General features: G+C 41.2%; 1 protein-coding gene across 6 annotated transcripts in view; it reads left to right on the plus strand.

The window, feature by feature from the left end:
* LOC109447697 (uncharacterized) overlaps positions 1-20,820 on the plus strand; it is a 121,284-nt gene extending 100,464 nt beyond the window's left edge. For 2 of the 6 annotated variants that reach the window (XR_016022104.1, XR_016022106.1), the window contains 5 exons: positions 1,855-1,969; positions 3,238-3,304; positions 8,869-9,540; positions 9,966-10,094; positions 18,370-20,820. Coding sequence is in view for 3 of the 6 variants with exons in the window: in XM_088800349.1 (XP_088656475.1) it covers positions 3,238-3,304; positions 9,966-10,094; positions 16,490-16,526 (233 nt within the window). In the remaining 3 variants the exon portion in view is untranslated. Of the gene's footprint in view, positions 1-1,854; positions 1,970-3,237; positions 3,305-8,868; positions 9,541-9,965; positions 10,095-16,489; positions 16,872-18,272; positions 18,323-18,369 lie in introns of those variants that run through there. The other 4 variants (XR_016022105.1, XM_088800350.1, XM_088800351.1 and 1 more) reach the window with 4 other exon arrangements.
* Positions 20,821-21,396: the final 576 nt, after the last annotated feature.

Raw genomic sequence — 21,396 nt, forward strand, 5'->3', positions numbered from 1 at the left:
GGCTAGAAGAAAGGGTCAGAAAACCTTAATGTGTTCACAGTGGTGACGTTTCGTTGCTTCCACTCTTCAAAATTTCTCCAGTTCCCTCGAAAAGTTGATTATTTTTTAAATTGTGTACCATTTTTTTCCTCGTGGGCGAATTCAACAATCAATGATATGCTTCACTGAGTATGTACATCCCTTTTACATATTTCAAAATAAATGTTTAATTAAAATGTCAAGGTTATAGCTTATGTGGCCGGAGTGGACAGGGCTCCACCTCCTCCCTCAGCCCCTCAAAGTAACATTTAAAATATGTCCTATAATTAGGAGCAATTATAAATTCCAATTAAAAAGGAACCCACACAATCCTGAAGATATTTTTCTTTGATGTTTCTTGCTTTAATTTATGTGCTTGTTGCACCAAATTGTCTCTGCTTCCTCAGCTAGGTTTCCACACAGAAAAGGCTCCCAAAATTGCAGGGAGAAAGGCAGACCAAGTCTGAGAAAAAGTAGTAAAGTTCGTTCAAAAGGGTTATTGCATCTATAACTTCTGGACTTGCTGTTCATTGATTAGAGATTTAACCTCATGCTTTGTCCTACTCAGACTGGGATTTTTAATTAGGATGTCATTATTACACAGATATACTGAATGCCAAATTGATTTTCGAGACCTTTTGAAATAATAGCACCACTTGTGCAAAATGAAAATCATAATAGATTATTGACTTCCACAGGAGTTTTGATCCAAGGGCACCGCCCCACTGTCAGCATTTCCAATATTTTTAGTTTCATGCAAAGAGACACTCATAATTAGGCTTATATTAAAAGTTTGTGCATATTGACTCTGTGTTATTAATGCAGATGGCATCACATTGATTACCCTTGAATTATAACGGCAGCAACACTGCTTGTTGCTGAATTGTTTACATACCATTAGCCTTTGTCTTTTGTTTTTGTTTAATTTAAAAACTGTTCTGATTCATAATGAGTAGCGTACCTGAGACACAAGATCAGAGTTTCACCAATATTCTTGATTCATAGCGAGTACCCTTCGTGGCTCAGTCGGTTTTTTCAGGGTGCTCCTAGTTCAAGAGAAACACCTACCACTTCTGTTTATTAAGTAGCCAGGTCCAAACAACGTAAGTATGTATGTCCTAACAACTTAGTCGGCATAAAACACATAAATTGAAAGAAAAAACATTATGTTCATTTGATTCTCGAATCAAATACCTGCAATTATTTTCTCGCAGGATGTGAGGTGAGGACCTGCAGTTTCTCCAGCCTTGGGATCAGATCGGACCCTGCCACCCTCATTTCCTGTTCCATGTTGATTTTTATATGGTTCTCGCTTTTTAACACAGCAACCACCGAAAACCGAGCTGCACAAAAATAGGGCGTCATTGAAAGAAATGTAGCAGAAATGTAGATCTAATGTCGAAACTGTGAGGGATCTCGAGCTAGTAGTTTGCACAGTGTCTGACACATGTTACTGTGTTTTCCTCAAAAATGTAAAACGTCAGGCAGCATCCCTGTGAATTCACTGTGGCACCCTGGGTGCCTCGGCACGCAGTTTTGGAACCATCACACTAGACTCAAGTTTCTTAATGTTGTGGGATATATTTTATCATTTTATTCTCAGAGCCTAGTGCGGTAACTAAGGTACTCAATAAACGTTGTTTAAAGAATGGTGCTTTTTGTTATCACTTTTCTTGTTTCCATCATTTTAATGCAAAGTATGACAGTTTGGAAGCATATACCCAATGCACCCATCCAGTCACCACCAGCATGTAAGGTTGTATTTTTCACACATACTCAGAGGGCTTAAGTAGAGGAAATTGATGAAAAGTCATGTCTATCCTTGACATTTCACAGAACCTTCTCTGGGAAGAAAGCACTGAGGCCCCTAGATGTTCTCTACACCTGGGAAAATGCCTAAAGAGCCCCCATCACCTGCTTACTCCCTGAGGCACTGGAAACACACAGAGAGGTGAGTGCTTAGACCAAAGGATTCTTTGAACTACCTGAGCTTATTCCAGTGTGGATGGAGGTGGCTACATCCAGAAACGGAGGCCTTCTTCCCGGGCCTTGCCCTCCCTCTGAGCATGGCGGCCTTTGCCTGTGGGTCTCATGGATGCCGCATGCCACAGAGCGCAGCCCTGGCTGAGGAAGCACACTCAGCAGTATGCCTGTACAGCAGATTATACTCAGTCTTCAAAAGAAATGAGATCTGGTGCGACATAGACAGACCTTGAGAACATTGTGCTAACTGGAAGAAGTCTGACACGCGAGGCCATGTATTGTCTGATTGCACTTACATGAGCTGCTACGATAGGCAAATTCATAGAGACAGAAAGTAGAATCACGGTTACCAGGGCTGAGGGGAGGGGAAAACGGGGAGTTAGTGTTTCATGGGTACAGGATTTCTGTTTGGGATAGTAAACATGTTCTGGAAATGGTTAGCGGTGATGGTTGTGTAAGTTTGTAAATGTACTTACTGCCACTAAATTGTACACTTAAAATCGTTAAAATTGTAAAATTTCTGTTATGTACACACACACACACACACACACACACGTGTCCAACCTGGAAAATGAGATTTGCTTTAAAAAAATTACACCCATCAATAAAGGTTAGAAACGCAAAATCCCCACAGACACTATGTCTCTTAAGCTACGAAATGCCCAGTCAGGACAGGGGTTCACAGACTTTCTGTAAAGGGCCAGATAGTACGTATTTTAAGCTTTATAGACCATATAGTCTCTCTTGCAGATACTCACCTCTGCCCTTGAATTACAAAAGCAGCTACGGGCAATAAGTAAATGTGTGAGCATGGCTGATTTCCAGCAAACCTTTATGCAGACTGATCTTGGATTTCGTCAGATGTGCACATATCACAAAACATTGTTCTTCTTTACCAAACAGAGGGCTAGATTTGGCCTCTAAGTCGAAGCTTGCTAACCCCTAAACTAGACCCCCAAATCAATGTTGAGACAATAACTTACTGATAATGTGTGGAATCCCTCCACATGTTAGATGATTTTCTACAGTGGATAGGAAATTTCAAACTTGTTAGTTTGTGGATCAGCTAGAATAAGGAATTCTAGGATTGAGTAAAACCTGGACTTGGCCCTCATTTCCTGAACTTTTGTCCCACTACTCAATCAGGGCAGCACGATGGCCCTTCAATGCAGGCAGGGAGAAAATCCATTTGATTCACTACAGGATGGAAAAAACACCTTTTAACATTTCTTGCAGGATTATTTCTACTGAAACAGAGACCTTCAAAGAAAAGGACACTGAATCATGGTGGGATTTATGAACGGTAAGGGGACTTTTCAGTGCTACTAAAATAAAGTGCTAAGCTTTTTTGTTTTTTTAAATCACTAATGGCAGACTTTTTGGAAGGGAACTTCAGGGGAAAGGAGCAAGGGAGAATCCCAACACTACTAAAATAATATGATTCAGGCAGCTGCCTCATTGCACGTATGGTGAGATTTGTTGGATGGACAAAATCTAATGCAACAAATTTAATTGAACACCTATTTTGAGCTAAGCACTGGGAATACAAAGTTCTTGAGAAAGCTGTATTCTGAGTTGGGGTTTTTTTTGGTGTTTTTGTTTGTTTGTTTGGTTGGTTGTTTGGTTGGGGTTTTTTGGAAGAGGGATTGGGAGAGGAGTCACAATGTGTAAATACCAGAGTTGCTAATGGTAAGGACTTAAGTTTTTACCATGGCTGTTCTTGTCCCCTGGGACCCTTAAGCAAGAGGCATTTCTTCTCATACCAGCCACTGATGTGTGGAAATGGAGTCTCTTGTCCGTTGCTCCAGCAGCAGTCTGGGTAATGGACTGGTGGGTGCAGTGAGCAGTGTTCTCTTTGTCTGCACGCCCATAGCTCTCATTCCAATGGCCGAGAGCACCCTTGAGAGGTGAGGGCTGCTGAGGGGTGCGGCACCACCAGCCCTCACCTCGGCTGCCTTCTTGCATTTTGGCTTCTTCCTCTAATTCTTAACATCTCTCTCTTTGATTCTTGGATTTCTCTCCCCATCTCTGCATTAGAGGTCTCTATGTCAGCTCATGATACCATTTTGTCAACACATCGAACAATAATAGTTCACAGTGGGCTCTAACTAATTTAAATATTTGGTTCCAATGAAGACAGTCGTAGCCTGCATGTCTATCTGAGCGCAGAGAGGGTTTCCGTCATTAGTTCTAACTTGATTTCCCATAAAATAGGAGGCCATTTGAGTAAAATGATAGTTGGAAAAAAATTTTTAAACAGAACCAGCAAATAAACATGGTCTTTATGAGTTGTAACTTAACCTCCAGCTGATGTCATGTTTCATGTTTCAACTGCCAGAAAATGCCTGACATCTATATATCAGGCAGATTTATGGAGACTTCAGGGTAAGAGTTAAGAGGATTCCTTAAATAAGGATAGTGTGTTGGTCTGGGGGTAATTTGGAGCCTCTGTTATCCCCAGATTGAAATGTGCACATTTGGGTAAATTATAGGAATGTGCCTTTTCACTTAATCGCTTTTTTATGTTTCAAAAGTCTTCAGATCTGGGAGATGAGTGCCTGAGAGCAGAGAGAGTGAGAGCAAGAACGAGCAAGAAAGAACTCAAAATATGGTTCTCCTTTGCCCCTATTTGGTCATTGATATTGCTCTGGCAGTAGAAAAGAAAAGAAAAGAAAAGATCCTGCATTGCAAAGCTCAGAATCATAAACCACACACGGGCCTTCCCCAGGCGTCGGTGGCAAAGTGGTGTGCGGGCCTCAGGGTAACCGCTGAGGTGGCACCCTGGTGGTTTCCTGTCAAGAAATTCCTCTTGGATCTGCTCCATTTCAGCAGTTACCCCCCAGGGACTGAGCTTTCCAAACGTAAACCTCTCCTTATATCATACAATTTGGTGGTCAATTAGCCTAGAAAAAAGGATTCTGAAATCACCCCAGCAAAAATGACTCACTTAGTTTTGACGTGCATTGTCTGAAGTCAAGCTTCTCCAGAGGTCTGCTCACTCCGATGAATAAGAGTAAGTCACACTCGCTGATGTAGCAAACAGGCCCAAATCTCAGTGGTTTAACACAGTAAATGTTTGTTTCTTATATTGGAGTCCTATTAGGTGTTCAGAGAATGGCCCTCTAGCTGGTGATTGAAGTACCCAGTTTTCTACCCTCTGGTGACTTTGCTATCTGCAAAAACTTGAAGTACTCCACTAGATACTCGGCGTCAGTCTGGAAAAAGAGGAAGAGAGAGGAGCATACAAGGGAGGTTTAATGGACCGTTGGGCAGATTCCATCACATAGCACCTCTGAACTGCAAAGGATGCTGGAAAATATAGACTGGTTTCCAACCTTCATCAGGATGCAGATGCCGCAGGACTGCTCTGCTGAAAATGCCTGCTGGGATTCCCTGAGAGACAAAAGGAATTGAAATAAAGGACAAAAAATGAAAGTAGCTTTTTAATATTTGCATTTTATTGTTGACAATGGGCCTCATTTCACCCAGCCCTCACACCAGTCCTATGAGGGAAGCAGGACAAATACTGTTATCACTACTGTAAAATGGGACTCTGAGAGGGGCAGGGACTTGCCAGTGCCCTGGCTCACAAAACTAATAAGCTACAGAGCTAGAATCAGAACCCAGGTATTCCAGTGTTGAATTCGCGGTTTCTACCACTGGATGAAATTGTTGGGCTGCGTGGTTTGGGAGGGTGGGGGAATCTCCTCAAGAGAGCGAGCTGGGGACTAGATGGAATTAGAATACTATTTCTGGTTCCATCTAAGTGTTGGTTACGACTACCTCATAGCATGTTTGATGGGTGGGGCATCAAATTATTTCTGTTCTCTGCTTTGAAGCTAAATGCCAGCCTCATTCAGAGGTCCAATCTCTGTAGGCCCTTTCTATTTACAAAATTAAAACATCATTTTTCATTGTGTTACGTTAATATAAAAATATTAATGGTTAGGATATCAAGATGGAAAGATGTCACCTCCCATCCATGGCTCAAAATAAATGAAAAATAGTTTTAAGAAGAACTGAAATATTTAAGAGGGTTAGGTTAGGAGCCTTGTGTGTTAATTTCCACAGCTGGCACAATTGTAATAAAATGTTTCATCCTTCATGGGAAAGAAAAAGCTCAAACCCCTTTGCTCTGGATATGCAGCTCCAAAGAAACGTTGCAAGGCTTCATAATCATGATTTCAAAGAGGTTTGTGGAAATGTTTCATTAATTCTTATAAAGAAATCTTTTTTTCTTAATTTTTTCATTAACTTCAGACATTTACTTGCAATTACATTTGTTCCGTGAATAACAATGACAGAAATTAATAATTCATAGCTTTTGTCAAGGAAAAAAAAATTTTTTTTTAAAAAAAAGGACAGTTGTTCAATCAAATGCAACTTTAAATGCACAATCTCGTTTTAAATAAGACTTTAAAAATAAATAATGGGGACTGTTATTGTACTTCCTATAACCCTCCTCTTTTCCAAATTATATCTATGCTCTACCCAGTGACATGAAATCCTGGGTTGTTCAGAGCACATCATGAAAATAACAGGTTCAGATCTGATGTTCTGAAAGGGGAAACTTGACTTCAGCTCAGAATTTGTGGCGCTGACTGGATCCTGGGATATTGTGGTGAGTGACAGGATCAGGGCACAAGGAAGCTGAAAGGGTCCAAAGGGCATGCCTTCCTCACAGCCCCTCTGACAATTGGGGAAATGCAAGTTCAGAGAGTGAGTCTTTCAAGTTCACACAATGAATTAGAAGCACAGATGGGCCTCCAGCGTGGGTCACCTGACCCTCAGCCAAAGCTCTCCCAATCTGTGAGACTATCCTCAAGGCACCTACCCACCAGGGCCTGACAAGTGGCCACCTGTGGCCATTGGATTAAGGTGTCCTACGCCGACCAAACCTTCCATCCCAGCTGCCTAACAACCTACCTGACATTCTGCCATTTCTGAAGACTGGTTCCTTTGGATTATGAAGACTTTTAAACATGATGTTTCCCTTGTTCAAATGAAACACTTGTCACTGGAAATCAACTTAAGTGGAAAGGAGGAAACGATACCAAGGCCCGGCAGAAATAGGGTGAGGGGAACACAGACAAATTCTTCATTCAGGCCTATAGGCAGTGGATGAGGTGGGTACGTCCCGTATCTCTTCTCTCCCTACCTGTTCTTATCTATGAGCAGTAAAATGCTGGCTGGCAAATCAGTTCTACCCCTTCGTTGTTCAAAAAGATGACAATGGAATCTGTCTTAAAAGCAGAGAAATACCAAATCTTGAGAAACTTCCTGGAAATTGCTAGCCCATCAGGAGGGTCCCTGGGAAGGGCTAAGAATTGAATATCACTTACTTTGAATCTTGACTCGACCAGCTATAAGTCCTATGCCTTGAGAAAATCACGACTAAGATCTCTGAGTCATACTGGCTCTGTCTGTAAAATGGAAATGTATTGGTTAGCTATTGTGCTATAACAAACAACCCCCTGATCAGGGCCTTAAAACAGTAGCTCTTTGTTCTCATATTTCTGGGGGTTAGATGCGGATGCTTTGCTTCTCACTGCAGTGTCAGGTTAGCAGGGGTGGCTCTGCTACTTGTATGGGTCGCTTACCCCTCCTGGAACCAGCAGACTAGCTGGTTCCTCCTAAGGTGATGGCAGAAATGCAAGAGGGCAGGAAGAAACACGTGTGGCCTCGTAAGACCTAGGCTCAAAACTGGAGCTGGCACTTCCAACTGTATACCACTGGCCAAAGTAAGGACATGGCCGAGCCCAAGTCAAGGGATGAATTCTGCCCCAAATGAAACTAGGTCATGTGTGGATGAAGCCAGGGCCCCAAAATTTACCATGGGAGAAGCTAAAAGTAGTTTTTCACTGCATTATTCTGACAGTTAGTTAAGAAAGTGTATATAAAAGTGCCCTCTCGGAGAATGACAGGGTCCCCAGAGGTGGGTGTGTTTTTGGTCTTCTACTGGTTGAAGCAGCAATGGTGGATTAGGGGCTAAGGATTTCCCTTTCTGCTTTGGGCAGCTGTTTAGGGGCTGTCTCCTAGAGGTGGGGAAATGTGTGGTCTTCCTGGATCCATCAATTTCCTGCTTCCACATACAGTATTGACCCTCATCTCACACACAAACAGAAACAAATGGATTTGATTAGTAAATACTTTCATCTACATCCTAATTGAAGTCCTAATGGGACTTCCTTGTTTTGGAAAATCCCATTTTAATGCACAACACATCAGGTAGCCACGAGAATTCCCTCTCCCCTCAAAACCTGGCCTGCCCCTCCCAAACCTGGGGGTTACCCACCACTTTCCCAGGGGCACATCAGTCTGATTCTAGACTGACGCGTCCAGGCTCTGGGCTGGAAGATTCTCCTTCTGTTTTTGATTCATACCGTGAACCACTTAAAATGAGGCAGAGGACAACCCCTAGTGGTCCCCAGTCCAGATGTCTTCCCGCTGTGGACCTGTCTACTTCTCACCAGGCTTCTGGAGATGCAAAGTGCTCTCTCCCTGGTAGAGACGGCTGCAGCTGAACTAAATTGTAGCTGAGGAGGCCACCATTTGGCCATCTGAAAAGTCTGACCAGTTGGCACATTGTTGTCTCCAAATGAGCCGGCAGGAAGCAGGTTTCCTAAAACTTGGTTTTAAAGCACTTAGAACAGGAAACCATTCCCCATGCACGTTAGATCTCTCTAATGACTGACTAACTAGAAACAGGCTATCTTAATACTCTGCCCCGAGCCATTACAAATGGCTTTCTTTCCAGACTTCATTAGAATATTTACTGTGATTTGGATAGAAGACTTTTGACACTGCAGTCATAAAATTTACAGGGGACCTTTTTTTTTCTTTTTCTTTTTTTTTTTTTCCCTTCAGTCTAAGAAGAAATTTGGAAGAAGCTGGGAAACCCTTCAGCTCCCCCAGCCACCAATCTCATTCATTAGTGGTCTTCGTGTCTCGTGACCTCTAGTTAAGAAAATAAACATCCCTGTGGTAGTCCAATAAATTGCCTTCAAAAAATACAGCTAGATCTCTCCTTTGTCAACTCCTGCCTCTTTCCTATGTATGTGGCAAGAAAGAGAAAGTTCACAGTGTGTGCCGGTCCTTGGGGTACATTATGTTACTGAATCTTTGCAACCTCGTTGTGACTGGGCAGACCATTGTCCCCATTTCACCTCTGAGAAAACTGAGGCCCAACGTTACCAAAAGTCATCCAGCTAACAAGTGGCAGAGCTGGGACTGGATGCATGTCTCCTGGAAACACAGCTCCTGTCTTCCTACTTCACTACTTGTGCAGACCCAGTCTACACAGGCAGTGGCGACACTGTGCAAAAGAGGTGTGGACCCACTTCCACCTCGTTTTAAATTCCATGCACCAAGTACCTTCCTAAACATTATCAAGCAGAGCTCCAACAAGGCTGAGGTTAAGTCTTCATCCAGAGACATCGCCGTGGGCAACGTGTCACACTGTTTGCAAGAGAACAACAGTTAATATTTGCAGTGGTGGTTCTTGAATGGTGACAATGGCCATAAGGGAAACTAAAACAGGTGAGTGAATAGAGCATGATATCAGCAAGGAGAGGGGTGGGAGAGACACCGATTGTGATTGTGCAATCGGGGAAGGGTTCTGGTGAGGGGACATTCAAGTAGAGATCTGAATGAAGGGAGGGAGAAGGCAGCTATGCAGATGTGTGTGGGAACATTCTAGAGAGAGGAGACAGGAAGGACCAGAGCTCTGGGGGGGGGGGGGGCACAGGTGGTGTGTTTGACAAACAGCAAGTGGCCCAGGTGTCTCTGAGGATGTCCCCATGGTCTCATGTTACATGAATAACTTCTTGAGCAACTCAAAGTTCTTTATCTTCACTGCGTTAACACACCAGAAGTCTGCATTCCTTCATCACATGATTTATCCCAAGTCAGAAACATCGTCCCCGAATCTCACTTTAATGCTACGCCTTTGGTTTTTGTCACAGGATACATGGAGAAGGTTTCTCCACTCTCAGTAATGCTACGTGGAAGACACAGTTCTGTATGATGCTCTGTGTGGCTATAAAGAAGAAAAAAATGGTCTCTCCTGAAAACAGTGCCAAGACTTTCTCATGGTAAGTAATAACGAGCACGTGACCTATTGTGTTTCTCCATTTTTGCCTTGATTCCTAGGAAGCTCGATGTTAAATTTGATATTCAATTAAAACAACAAAGTTAGCTTTCAAGGCATTTGAGCCTTTTTCATGCTCAGTTGTATATCTGCTTTTCATTGAATCCAGTCTCTAGTCCTTTTAGAACTGGTGTGTAAATACCACATGTACATAATATCATGTAGGCCGAGACTACATGTATTGACTCATCTCAAAAACATAACATTTATAATCAGCTCATTGGATGTTTATTTCCTTTACATGGACACCTACCATGTAACCAGATTGGATCAGAAAAGAAGGAAGAATCATTGCTGTAATTGAGATGCTAATGCTCCCCTTGAGTGAATGAATCAATGAGTCATATGTCCCAGTACCCATGGCCTTGTGTAGCCTCTTCTCACATGAACACTGGGCTTGGCCATATGACTTGCTCTACCGTGTTTCCCTGAAAATCAGACCTAGCCAGACCATCAGCTCTAATGCGTCTTTTGGAGCAAAAATTAATATAAGACCCAGTCTTATTTTAATGTAATATAAGACTGGGTCTTAATATAATATAATATAATATAATATAATATAATACCAGGTCTTATATTAATTTTTGCTCCAAAAGATGCGTTAGAGCTGATGGTCTAGCTAGGTCTTATTTTCAGGGAAACAGTAGTAAATACTCAAGAAATAGAAACTCTAATTATTGAACTATGCACAAACTATATCTTTCAAAGTTGTGTTTGGGTTATATTTTTTAAATGTTTCGACTTGTGTGCTTTGTTTGAGACGCTCCAAATCTCTGGTTCAAATGCTAGCTTCTAAATTCATCTTAAATTTTAGGTCATGTTTGGGGTGCTCATTACCCTAACTCAGGGAGATTCTGTAGGGCACATCAAGTTAGCTGAGCAATGTTTAAATTATTAGCTTATTTCTGACTGTACATAATTTGTTAGAGTTATTACACAGTTGTTTAACGTATTTTAAATATGACCGAGCATTCATCCTCTCCTGGGTAGGTGATTTCAAATCTTAATTGAATTGGCTTTGGGTTGTTTTGGTCCAAAGTTTAGTGAGCATTGGCTGCAAAACTCCAATGCTTGTTTGTCATTTTCTTCAGAAATATTTGATCCCTCCTACTCGTGTCCTTTTGATATCAGATTCAATAAACACACCAAGCCAACAAACAAAACCAAAAAATCCAATAAATCCCTTCAATTTAGAGCCATGTTTAAGAAATCCAAAATCCATTCCTTCTGACCCAATGATTGATGATACACTCCCATTGCTGCCCCTTAATGAGCAGGCCAAACAGGAACTCTAGAAAGGAGGGGCTGTGGGGAAGCCCAAACCCTGGCCCTCACTCCACGGCAGAACAGAAGCTCTCATCCCCAAACCCTGTATTTGTAGGTGGACATTCACTTTTTTAGAGGAAAGGTCCTCCTAAGACTCGGTGTACTCTTTCCTACAACTTCCAGCCTTGCTCCTAGAATCCAGCCAACTCTGTGGTCTCCATTGAAAAGCCAGGGAGACTCACAATATTCTACTTGTCTTTCGTCTTTTGGTGGCCTTTCTTTTAGATGAATGATGTGAACTACGGGGGAGGAAAAGGGGAAAGGTGCATTCATTGCAGTAGACCCCAGTCCTTTTCGAAGGATTCATATCTTTATCCCCTAGTATGACTTAAGCTGGCTCCCATTCATTTCTTATTTTGTCCAGTCTTATTTTGGCCTCTAGTTTGGGTACACGGGCAAGCAAGACTTCCTCCAGGGAACTCCAGCCAACTTCAGGTTTCTATGGCCTTCTCTTTTCTGTCCTTTCAAGAGTTATTTTACAAAAGACTCACAGGTCTCCAAATCATACATTTCCCAACCCTAAAATTTGACCAAGATTTACAACACGAGGCAGCCCTGCCGATGAGAGAAATGAACCAAGTACCTTAATTTTTTTCTTTCCATGATGAAAAAGCCACAGTGCTTTATTTATTCTCCAGCTTGGCTTTGAAAAGAAGCCTGCTCCCTTTGCTGACAAAAAGGAGACTTCAGGGATTCCATTTCTCAAGTTATTTACCCTTGCAGGCATCCTCATTCCTGTTCATCTCATGCTCTTTAACTAAAAACCATCCTCGCAGGCTTCCTGTAAGTCCCCTGTCCCTCAGAAGCTTGTCAGAATCATCTGGTCTGCACATCTCTCTGACTTCTTGGAGCACTGAACATGTATTTTATTATTTTGGTAATGGATAACATATTGCTTTGTACTTATTTCTAATTAATGTTCAGTGTACAGGTGCCTCAAAAACCAAAAGCAGGTCTTAAACTCCTTCTGTTCTTTGTATGGTAACTCTCAGAACAGTGCTGATATAGTAGATGCCCAGTGAATGCTTAGGTTGGAATTCTGTCATGAATGTTTCAATAAATTATATTTATGGTCATAGAAGCATTAAAGGTAAAAGGAGGTAGAAAGGAAACTCAGATACTTCAGGAGTGATTCATTCCAGTGAAATGATCATATGGATCCTTGATTTAAAGACTCCTCAAGTCATTAGGATCGAAAAAGCCTCATCTGCTACAGATCTCCGTCCAGTCATGAATTCTTACTAATCTTTCCTAAGAAGTGATTGAAAGAAAGCATTTTCCAATGTGTTAAGATACGCATAGTTATCTCAAAAATTGTAAACAAGCCAAAAAAAGAAAAGAGAGAGAGAGAGAGAGAGAGAGAGAGAGAGAGAGAGAGAGAGAAAGAGAGAAAGAAAAGAAATAACTGTTCTTCGTGATGAATCATAGTATATGTTACACAGACGTATTTAAAACATACACACGGACACAGTAGGAACCACGTTTTGTGTTACTTGCTCCAAGTGAAATTCCAAGTAATTGGTCAGTGGGCTTAAAAGCGCTGGGTACAGTGAATGTTTAATGGCCTCACACCTGCCTTCCCGTAAAGCTGCAGCCTATTCCTGTTCTGTAACCTTTAAAGCTCGCCACCAGCAATTTACTGATGCAGCCAATTAGGGGACAAAGGAGGTGAGATTTCAGAAGCCCTTTCAGAGGGATCCGCCATCCCAGGGTCTACAACATAAGAAGCCGTGTAACCTGCTGAGATGCTCCCTGAGAACTTGCACGGCTGTCTTCCAGGTCGAGCTCAGCGGAATTCCTTTCAGTCCTGAAATTGCTAGTTTCAGGATACAGTCACCGAGAAACGTGTGCCAGACCATCAGGCAATCTCACTTTCCACCACCCCACACCCCCCACTCTCGTCTCTCTCTGGTTACTTCTACAGAGCAAGTGTCATCCCACTGAGACTTTCGCTGGCACATCCCCAACAGTCCAAACAGACCCTTTGGCAATGTCTGTCTGGAAAGACATTTTCCATACAACGTCTATTTTGAAAGTTTAAAAGAAGGATGGTAGTTAGTGTGACCTTGTCACAAATATAAGTAAATAACTATACACATGCAACAAGCAGTGATGTTTATTTACTTACATTTTTATTTTCATTGACACCTGGACCCTTCTAGACTTCCTGCTTTGCCGCCATGTTTTGTGCATTAAAACCTTACCTATGACAGTTCCAACATAGTCAGGGGGATGTAAGTACAGCATTAGAGATACAGTCAGTAATATTGTGATAACTGTGTATGGTGTCAGGTGGGTACTAGACTAGTCAAGGGGATCCCTTTGTCAGTTTAACCACTGTGCTGTACACCTAAAACTAATATAATGTTGAATGTCAACTGTCATTGAAATAGAATAAAAGGAAAAAAAAACCTTTACCTATGAAATGTTTAAGTCCAAAGAATTTCAAGCAGGTAAGAAACACGAAGTATTAGATTATTAGATCAGACCCTCTAATTTTCTCGTAGACTAGATGCGAAAGTTCCCAGATGGTAGGGAGTGCCCCTGGCAGAGAAAGAAAGGAATTTCACTTGGAGCTGGGAGAGAAACTGCCTGTGGAAAAGAAAGCTTCTGCCATTAGAATCAGTGAGCAGAGGGAAGAGATTCATGTACAAACTGGGATGACTTCCTTTTCTGACAACAGATGTTTTTCTGGCAAATCGACCTGTTCAGTATTCTTTTCCGTGGAGTGTCTCAGGACAGTTCTCCATCTTTCACTCATTTCACTTAAATAAAAACACTAACAAAGGAATAAAAATCTTGAGGTGTTGGTGAAAAATTCTGGTTCAATCTTGAAACAAAATGGCCATGGATGATTTTTAGGTGGATATTTTCAAGGCTTTTGTTTGCTTTTAAATCAAATTTTGTAAAGCATACAGGTAACAGAGATGCATGATTATAGACATAATTAGATTTCACTTTTTCCAGTACTAGGAAGACAAGAATTAAAGATCATAAAATATGGCATCATATCAATCGACTGGTTTAAATCAATGAGAAACATCTACGTAATATTTATGCCAGAAGTTACCGAAGCGCTCAAGACACCTTTAAAATGTGATAATTTGGTTTATAGATGGTTTATTAATGTGCTCATTTGACAGCTTCAGTTTCCTTTTTTTTGTTTGTTTTTGTTTTAAGAAATTAAGTTATTAGATTTGCTTTTATATTTAGATATACTTTCCAGTATGGCCCTTTCTAGTAAGCACATGCCCTAAAAATGCAACAAACTTAAAATGACATTACAGATTGGTAAAAATGGAATGGTACTTCCAAACCGCATTCCACATAATTTTCTTATGTTGCAGAGAAAACCTACATCCCTTCAAAATTCAGTTCTCAAAACATTTCGGGACATTCACATTTGACTAAAAGCAAAATAACCAAAAAATATTTTTATATATAAAAGAGATCAGAAAGGGATTTACACTGGGAAATTATCTTTTTGCTGGTTGTTTTTGTTTGCTTAAAAAAAAATGAAAACTCAGTATTGTTTGCAGTTAAGCTGACTTCAGGATTATATGCCCCAGAAGAATTTTGAAGATTAACATTAAAAAAAAAATAAAAAGATCTTTTACACCCCTTTCAGAATTGCCTGGGAAAAGAAAATAAACACAGGTGATGTGCCGATCCGATTTCACCACTCCACTGAGAATTATCGAAAATTATACTACACAGAAAAGAGTTTGCCATAAAAAGAATTTTGAACAAATTTGAGCGTTCAGTTGCCTATGTAAACAAGAGGCCATGTCGTGCTCTATCTGAAGCCCTCCTAATCAGGGTGTGCTTGAAGTACTTTGGGGGAAAAACAAGGGAGAGAAACTGCATTTGGTTTAGAATTGCCAACACCAATGGGCACTTCTTCACCCCACATGGATAATTCTTCTACCCTAACATTACCCACCCACCCCCAGCCCCCATAGAGAATATCAAAACTGTGAGTAACAGCAACTTCGAAGATGAAAACTGAAGGCCTGAATTCCAAAATTAGCTTGTGACTGACAAGCTGGGCCTCAATTGTTCCACCTGTAAAATGGGGATGATAATAGTAGCTGCTCCCACAGAGCGGTTATAAGGATCGATTCAGATACTCCATGAAAAACCTTTGGCAGAATGCCTGGCACATGATATGAGCTCAGTGAATATTATTACTTCTTACAGGAGGAACGCTACAAACGTTTGTGGAATTGAGTCACGTTGTAGGCTCAGAGGGGAGAAGTGAGAGCTAGCACAAAAGGCCTGACGAGGCCTCTTGTGAAACACCAGGGCATTTATCCTTCAGAGACTTCAACAGAGAAGTGATAGGTAGATAGATAGGTAGATAACTCAGTGGAGAGAGGAGGAAAGGGAGCTGAACAGAAGGGAGGGGAGCTGTTGCGAGAAGGAATGATTTGTAGGAAAAACAAATGAGAGTAGTGGCTGGCGGACATCAGAGCAGGGTAGAAACTCCTTGGAATTAGAAAATTTGAGGTTCAGTTGCCATTTTTGCCCATTATTAACTCTATGGACTTGGTCATTTGGCATTTCATCTCTGTGCCTCGTTCCTCATTCATAAAAGTGTTATTAACAGTTACTTTATGGGTTTGTCCTGATGTCCTAATGAAATAGTATCTAATGTGTCTACCTATAGCACCTGAGGTCCTCTACAAAGAGTAACTATTGTTGTGAGGTGTGCTACTCCGACGGGGGGCATCCAACGTGCCGGGGCACAATGGGAGGGAAGGTTTCGGGCACGCGTTAGTCAGACGAATGTGTGTGAATAGTGACACCGGACAAGTGTCAACCAGGGTGGAGGAATTATTGAAAACTTTGGGAGAAAACATCTGGAACCCCTGGTGACAAGGAAAACTGATCTGAATCCTCTGAATGCCACAAATGTCTTGAAAATAATAGCTTTTCGAAACATACCAGCGACTCAAGATTGTGGCAGAGAATGGCATGCTGTTTGTCACACTCCATTCCCTTTCCTGTCAGCACGTGGCCAGGCTTCCATTACCAGCCTGTCCTGTAGAGCGGTGTGGCCAGGAGGGAAGCAGTCCGTGAGCTGGAGGAGTGTGGGCGGAAGTGATGAGCCCCATTTCCAGGCTGGGCCCATTAAACCACCTGAGGGGGCCCCCACCCTCTCTTCACACCTGGTGTGGATGCCCTTGGCTGCCTGGTGGTAAAGATCATCACTGGGCCCCCAAGTGACTGCGTGGAGCCGCCGCCTCCCATTGCTACTCCCACACCTGTATCAACTGGACCTTATGCGAGTGTAAAATAAATGTGGATGATCTTAAGCCACTGAAATGGAGAGATTGTGATCATTGGACAAGCCTCCAAGGTGCACCCAAACTTTGTCTCTGGCCTTTTTTTATTTCCCTCTGAAATTCAGTATGTGATCCAGCCTCGACCCCATAGGAATATTTTAAATTTTGGCTCTGTTTTTTTCTTAAAATGTAAACAAGGCAAATTGTTCTTGGCATTTAATTAACTCTGTTAATGGAAGTAACTTCATCTTCAAGGGAATTCTAAGTAAATTAATATCAAAGCAACTGTATGGGGGTACATAAATTTTAGGATATTAAAGGACCACCCTCAGTGAGAACTGGGACAATATGATGAATCTATGTTCATCTAAACATCTGTATCCTGACTGAAAACTCAACCCAGGGGTAGCAAGAAAAGCTAGCGCACAAAATTATGAATCAGGGTTCTACTTACACAATATTATCAAATACATTTTTAGGGTGCCTTTTGAACCTGGAAATAATTGTATTATTTTTTCTCTTGTTGAAAGGAATGCATCGTTTAAAAATATTCAGAGAATACACTAAGTTAAAAAAAATGATAGTCAGGATTTCTCTAATCTCACCACCCAGAAGCAACTCCACCAGTAATAGACCATATGGATATGTAGTCCCATCAGCCCTCGTTGACCCTGGATAACCTCATCAGAACATTCTGCCAGAGTGATTAGAGAAAGACATCATATCCTTGTGTTATAATAATTTGTATTTCTTTGATTACCTGTGAGTATTGCTGTGTATATTTCCTTGGGCTTCTTACATATATTTCTTTTGCAAACTTTTTTCTTTTGAAACATTCAAAGGAAAACGGGTTTTCAAAAGTTCTAAATAGAATAAGAATTTGAATTTTCTAAATAGAAAATAAATTTGAACATTATATATATATATTCTAAATATGTGAATACTTTAATACTTTGAAATAGATTTAGCTAATCTTCCTTGATACGGCTTTTTTGAGCTTTGGAAAATAGTAATAGTCTTAATTTGCATAAGGATTGGAAATGTCATGCATCCAGGTATTCTCCCACTGCAGGGACCCAGGCTCAGGTCACACTTTCAATTCTTTCCTTTTTTTTTCCTCTTGTTTTCTACCATTTTCAAGTCTTAACATACAAGATCCTACTTAATGTTTGATGTAAAAATGTTCACAATTGGCAAGGAAAACGACTGTAGGTCGTTTTTGTTAATTTTTGTTAAATGCTGTAGATATTAGATGCAGTTTATTTTCTATTCTTAATACTTTTAAATGATGTTCAAAAATTTGTAAGTAATCAGGTGATAATTAAAGCTGCCATTCTGTCTCACTTGAAGATTTTCTGGTTTGGAACAGGATAAAAATCAAAATAATAATCACTATATTTTTATCTATCCTTCATAAGTCTCACATTGCTTGCCATCCTGTTATCATAGTTGACTTAATATCAGTCTTCTCATCAGGATGGCATCTACATTGTTACTTTTTTTTATAGGTGGGACAAGTTCAAGTTTTGAGACACTGCATGACTTTTCTAGGATCACAGTGAATAATAATAAATAATGATATTTAAGATTCTTTATATTTGACAGATGAGAAAAATAAAGCTCAAAGTCACACAGCAAGTAGATGATGGAGCTGTGACTTCAACCTTGGCAGATTCTAGAACCTGGTCTCCTAAGCAGCACTGATCAACTCCATTGGAAAAGTGGCAAGTCAGTATTAGCTACAGAACCAGAACCAAAGCCTAAGGATTGACTCCAGACAGAAACTTGGAACTTGGCTATTTGCTTATTCTTATCACAGAGCATCTGAAAAGAGTGTCTCCTGGCAGTTGTAAGGCTGGGGTGTGGCTTTCTCATACCAGGGCCTGGAAGAAAGAATGGCATGGTTCACTGGTCAGACTTCTCCCAGTTAGAAGCAATTTTAACTTTCCCTCGAATCTGTAATTATAGGATCATGGCAGACTCAATATGTAAGTTGCTGATTTTGAAGCCTGTATATACAGCATTCTAACAATAACTGACCAAAGCAAAAGTCGGATGCCTTAAAATGCATAAGAACCCACTTCTTAATTTTTGTGTAAGGAGATCTTCAAACATTGTGAAGGTGGTTCTCAGCAACGAAGTTCTCATGACAAATATACTCTGCACATAAGTGTGTACATGAAAGCTGTCTGAGCTTTTAAACTCTATTGCCGGAAACACCCATTTGTATTATAATAATGAACGCAGACATTACAGAGAAGCATTGGCAGGGGACGCTGCCATATTTAACGAATCCTGGAAACACTGTCCCCACTCCACACCAGTGGTTCTTGAATTGTTGTCTCCCATTCTCAAGTTTAGACCTTGAGGTGGTGGTTTTCTCTTCCTTTCCCTTTTTTTCCTGAGAGAACAACACATTCTGATTGTTCTTCATGTAGAATCTCCTAATGGAGATGTATTCTGGGTAATGTAGGCGGGCCTTTTCCAGAGGCAGTAAAATGCCCCAGATAGCTTCTCATTGTCCCTTGATTTGATTTAAAATTGGAGCTGGAAGGCAGCTTGGAAGTAATTGAAATCCAGCACCCCCTTCTTCTAAACACACGAGGAAACGATGGTCCACAGAGGTTTTAAAACTAGCAAAAATCACACATCTCATTACATTGAAGCCATCATCCCAACTCAGATCTTAATTTGTCTTTCTGTGTTGTCCCCACCATAGTGCTCTGACTGGCCAGTTTCTAGCCAGTGTCCCCATAACACACACATCTGGAAAGAAGGGACAGGAGAGGTCGAGAGGTCAGGGCTTCCGAGACCCAGCTAGACCGAGAGGCAGGACCTAGCTGCTTGATATTGTATCCTGCAGTCAGCAGTTTCACACATTCCCACTTGGGTTGGCAGCTGCAGGTGTAAAGAGACTTTATAAATTTACCAGTTCTAGAACAAACAAGTCTTGCCTAGTAGAGAGAAAAGGCTCATGGAAACCCAAGCACACCACCACAAAAATAACAAAAGCCAGCTCAGGCTGGGCACCGTCCACAGGGCAGCCCAGAGCACCTGAGGTCTTGTACCCAAAAGAGCATAAACTAAGACAGGGTGGGGAGCAATTTTTGAGCATCGTTCCCAAAGGCAAAATTAGGAGCAGTTGGAACAGGGTGGGGGAAGTGCCCATGCTTTTTTTTTTTTCTTTTCAAGGGGTGAAAAGCCGACAATCTGACACTCATAAAAGTGTCAACCTAAAGGGAGAGGGCTCCTTGGAGGACAGGGTAGCTCTCCCAGCATGTATCAGAAACTGAGATTCAACACCACGTTTCTTTCTCTTCTTTCCAACAGCCTCTGTTGCTCGTGGCAGATTTAATGGTGTGATTTACAGCGCTGGGAGACCTTTGTCAGGGCCAGTAAAATGACAAACAATAAATATATGGAGCAGTGTGTTAACAGCCCGCCACACAATACCTTGTCAGTTACAGCTTGATAGCGATACATTTTAATTTTGTCTTTCATAAAAATCTTGGCATGTCTGCCTCATTTGAACACAGGCTTCCAAGTCAAGTGTGTCATCCAAGTATGCAGTTTATCACCCTCTATATTTTCTGTCCTTTTCATTTAATGTCATTCCTATGGCAACAGACATCACCCTGGAAATCATTTTCAAAACAGCTTATTTGTTGAAAGGGACTGGATGGGGCTAAAATATGTGTTTGGCTGGGAAGAATGTCAGAGTGTGAATATGGCTTAGTTACATTAATCATATTCTTTGAGGACTTTGTGTAATCAGATACTTGAAGGAGGCGTGTTGTGGGGTGGGATTTAACATCCTCAGCCACCCCCAGCTCTTTATGGTTTCGCATTTCATAAGGATAAAAATAAGAGCAGCAAACTGGCAGTGCACTGGGTGTAAAGGGATGCAGACTTGCTCCTAAGACGGCACAAGATGTCCCTTTGTGGGGGAGGGTGATTGGGTGGATTGCAACCCTCAGGCTACGGTGTTTCCCTGAAAATAAGACCTAGCCGGACAATCAGCTCTAATGCGTCTTTTGGAGCAAAAATTAATATAAATCCCAGTCTTATTTTCCTATAATATAAGACTGGGTCTGTAATGTAATGTAATGTAATTAATATAATATAATATAATATAATATAATATAATATAATATAATAATACCGGATCTTATATTAATTTTGCTCCAAAAGACGCATTAGAGCTGATTGTCCAGTTAGGTCTTATTTTCCGGGACACAGGGTAATACTGAGCTGCTGTTACTCTGAAGCTGATTATATAAACCCAGATTTATTCATCCATCATTTATTCAACATACCTTCCCTGAGCATCTACTATGAAATGGGCATTATGCTGAGAAAAGTGGTCAGTAAAATAAACTGAATCTCTGTTCCCATGGAGGGTGCAGGGCTGGAGCTGAGACTACAGTGGGGAAGATAGACCTTGAACTAGTAAGCACATTGTCTGCATTCTCTAGGAAGAGGGTCTGAGACAGGGATTCTTGGATTTTTTTTTTAAAGATTTTATTGGGGAAGGGAAACGGGACTTTATTGGGGAACAGTGTGTATTTCCAGGACTTTTTATTGGGGAACAGTAGTGTGTTTTTCCCAGGACTCATCAGCTCCATCCAAGTC

Source organism: Rhinolophus sinicus, chromosome 8, assembly GCF_057876585.1.
Source record: "Rhinolophus sinicus isolate RSI-liver-muscle chromosome 8, RSI-T2T, whole genome shotgun sequence".
Lineage (NCBI taxonomy): Eukaryota > Metazoa > Chordata > Mammalia > Chiroptera > Rhinolophidae > Rhinolophus > Rhinolophus sinicus.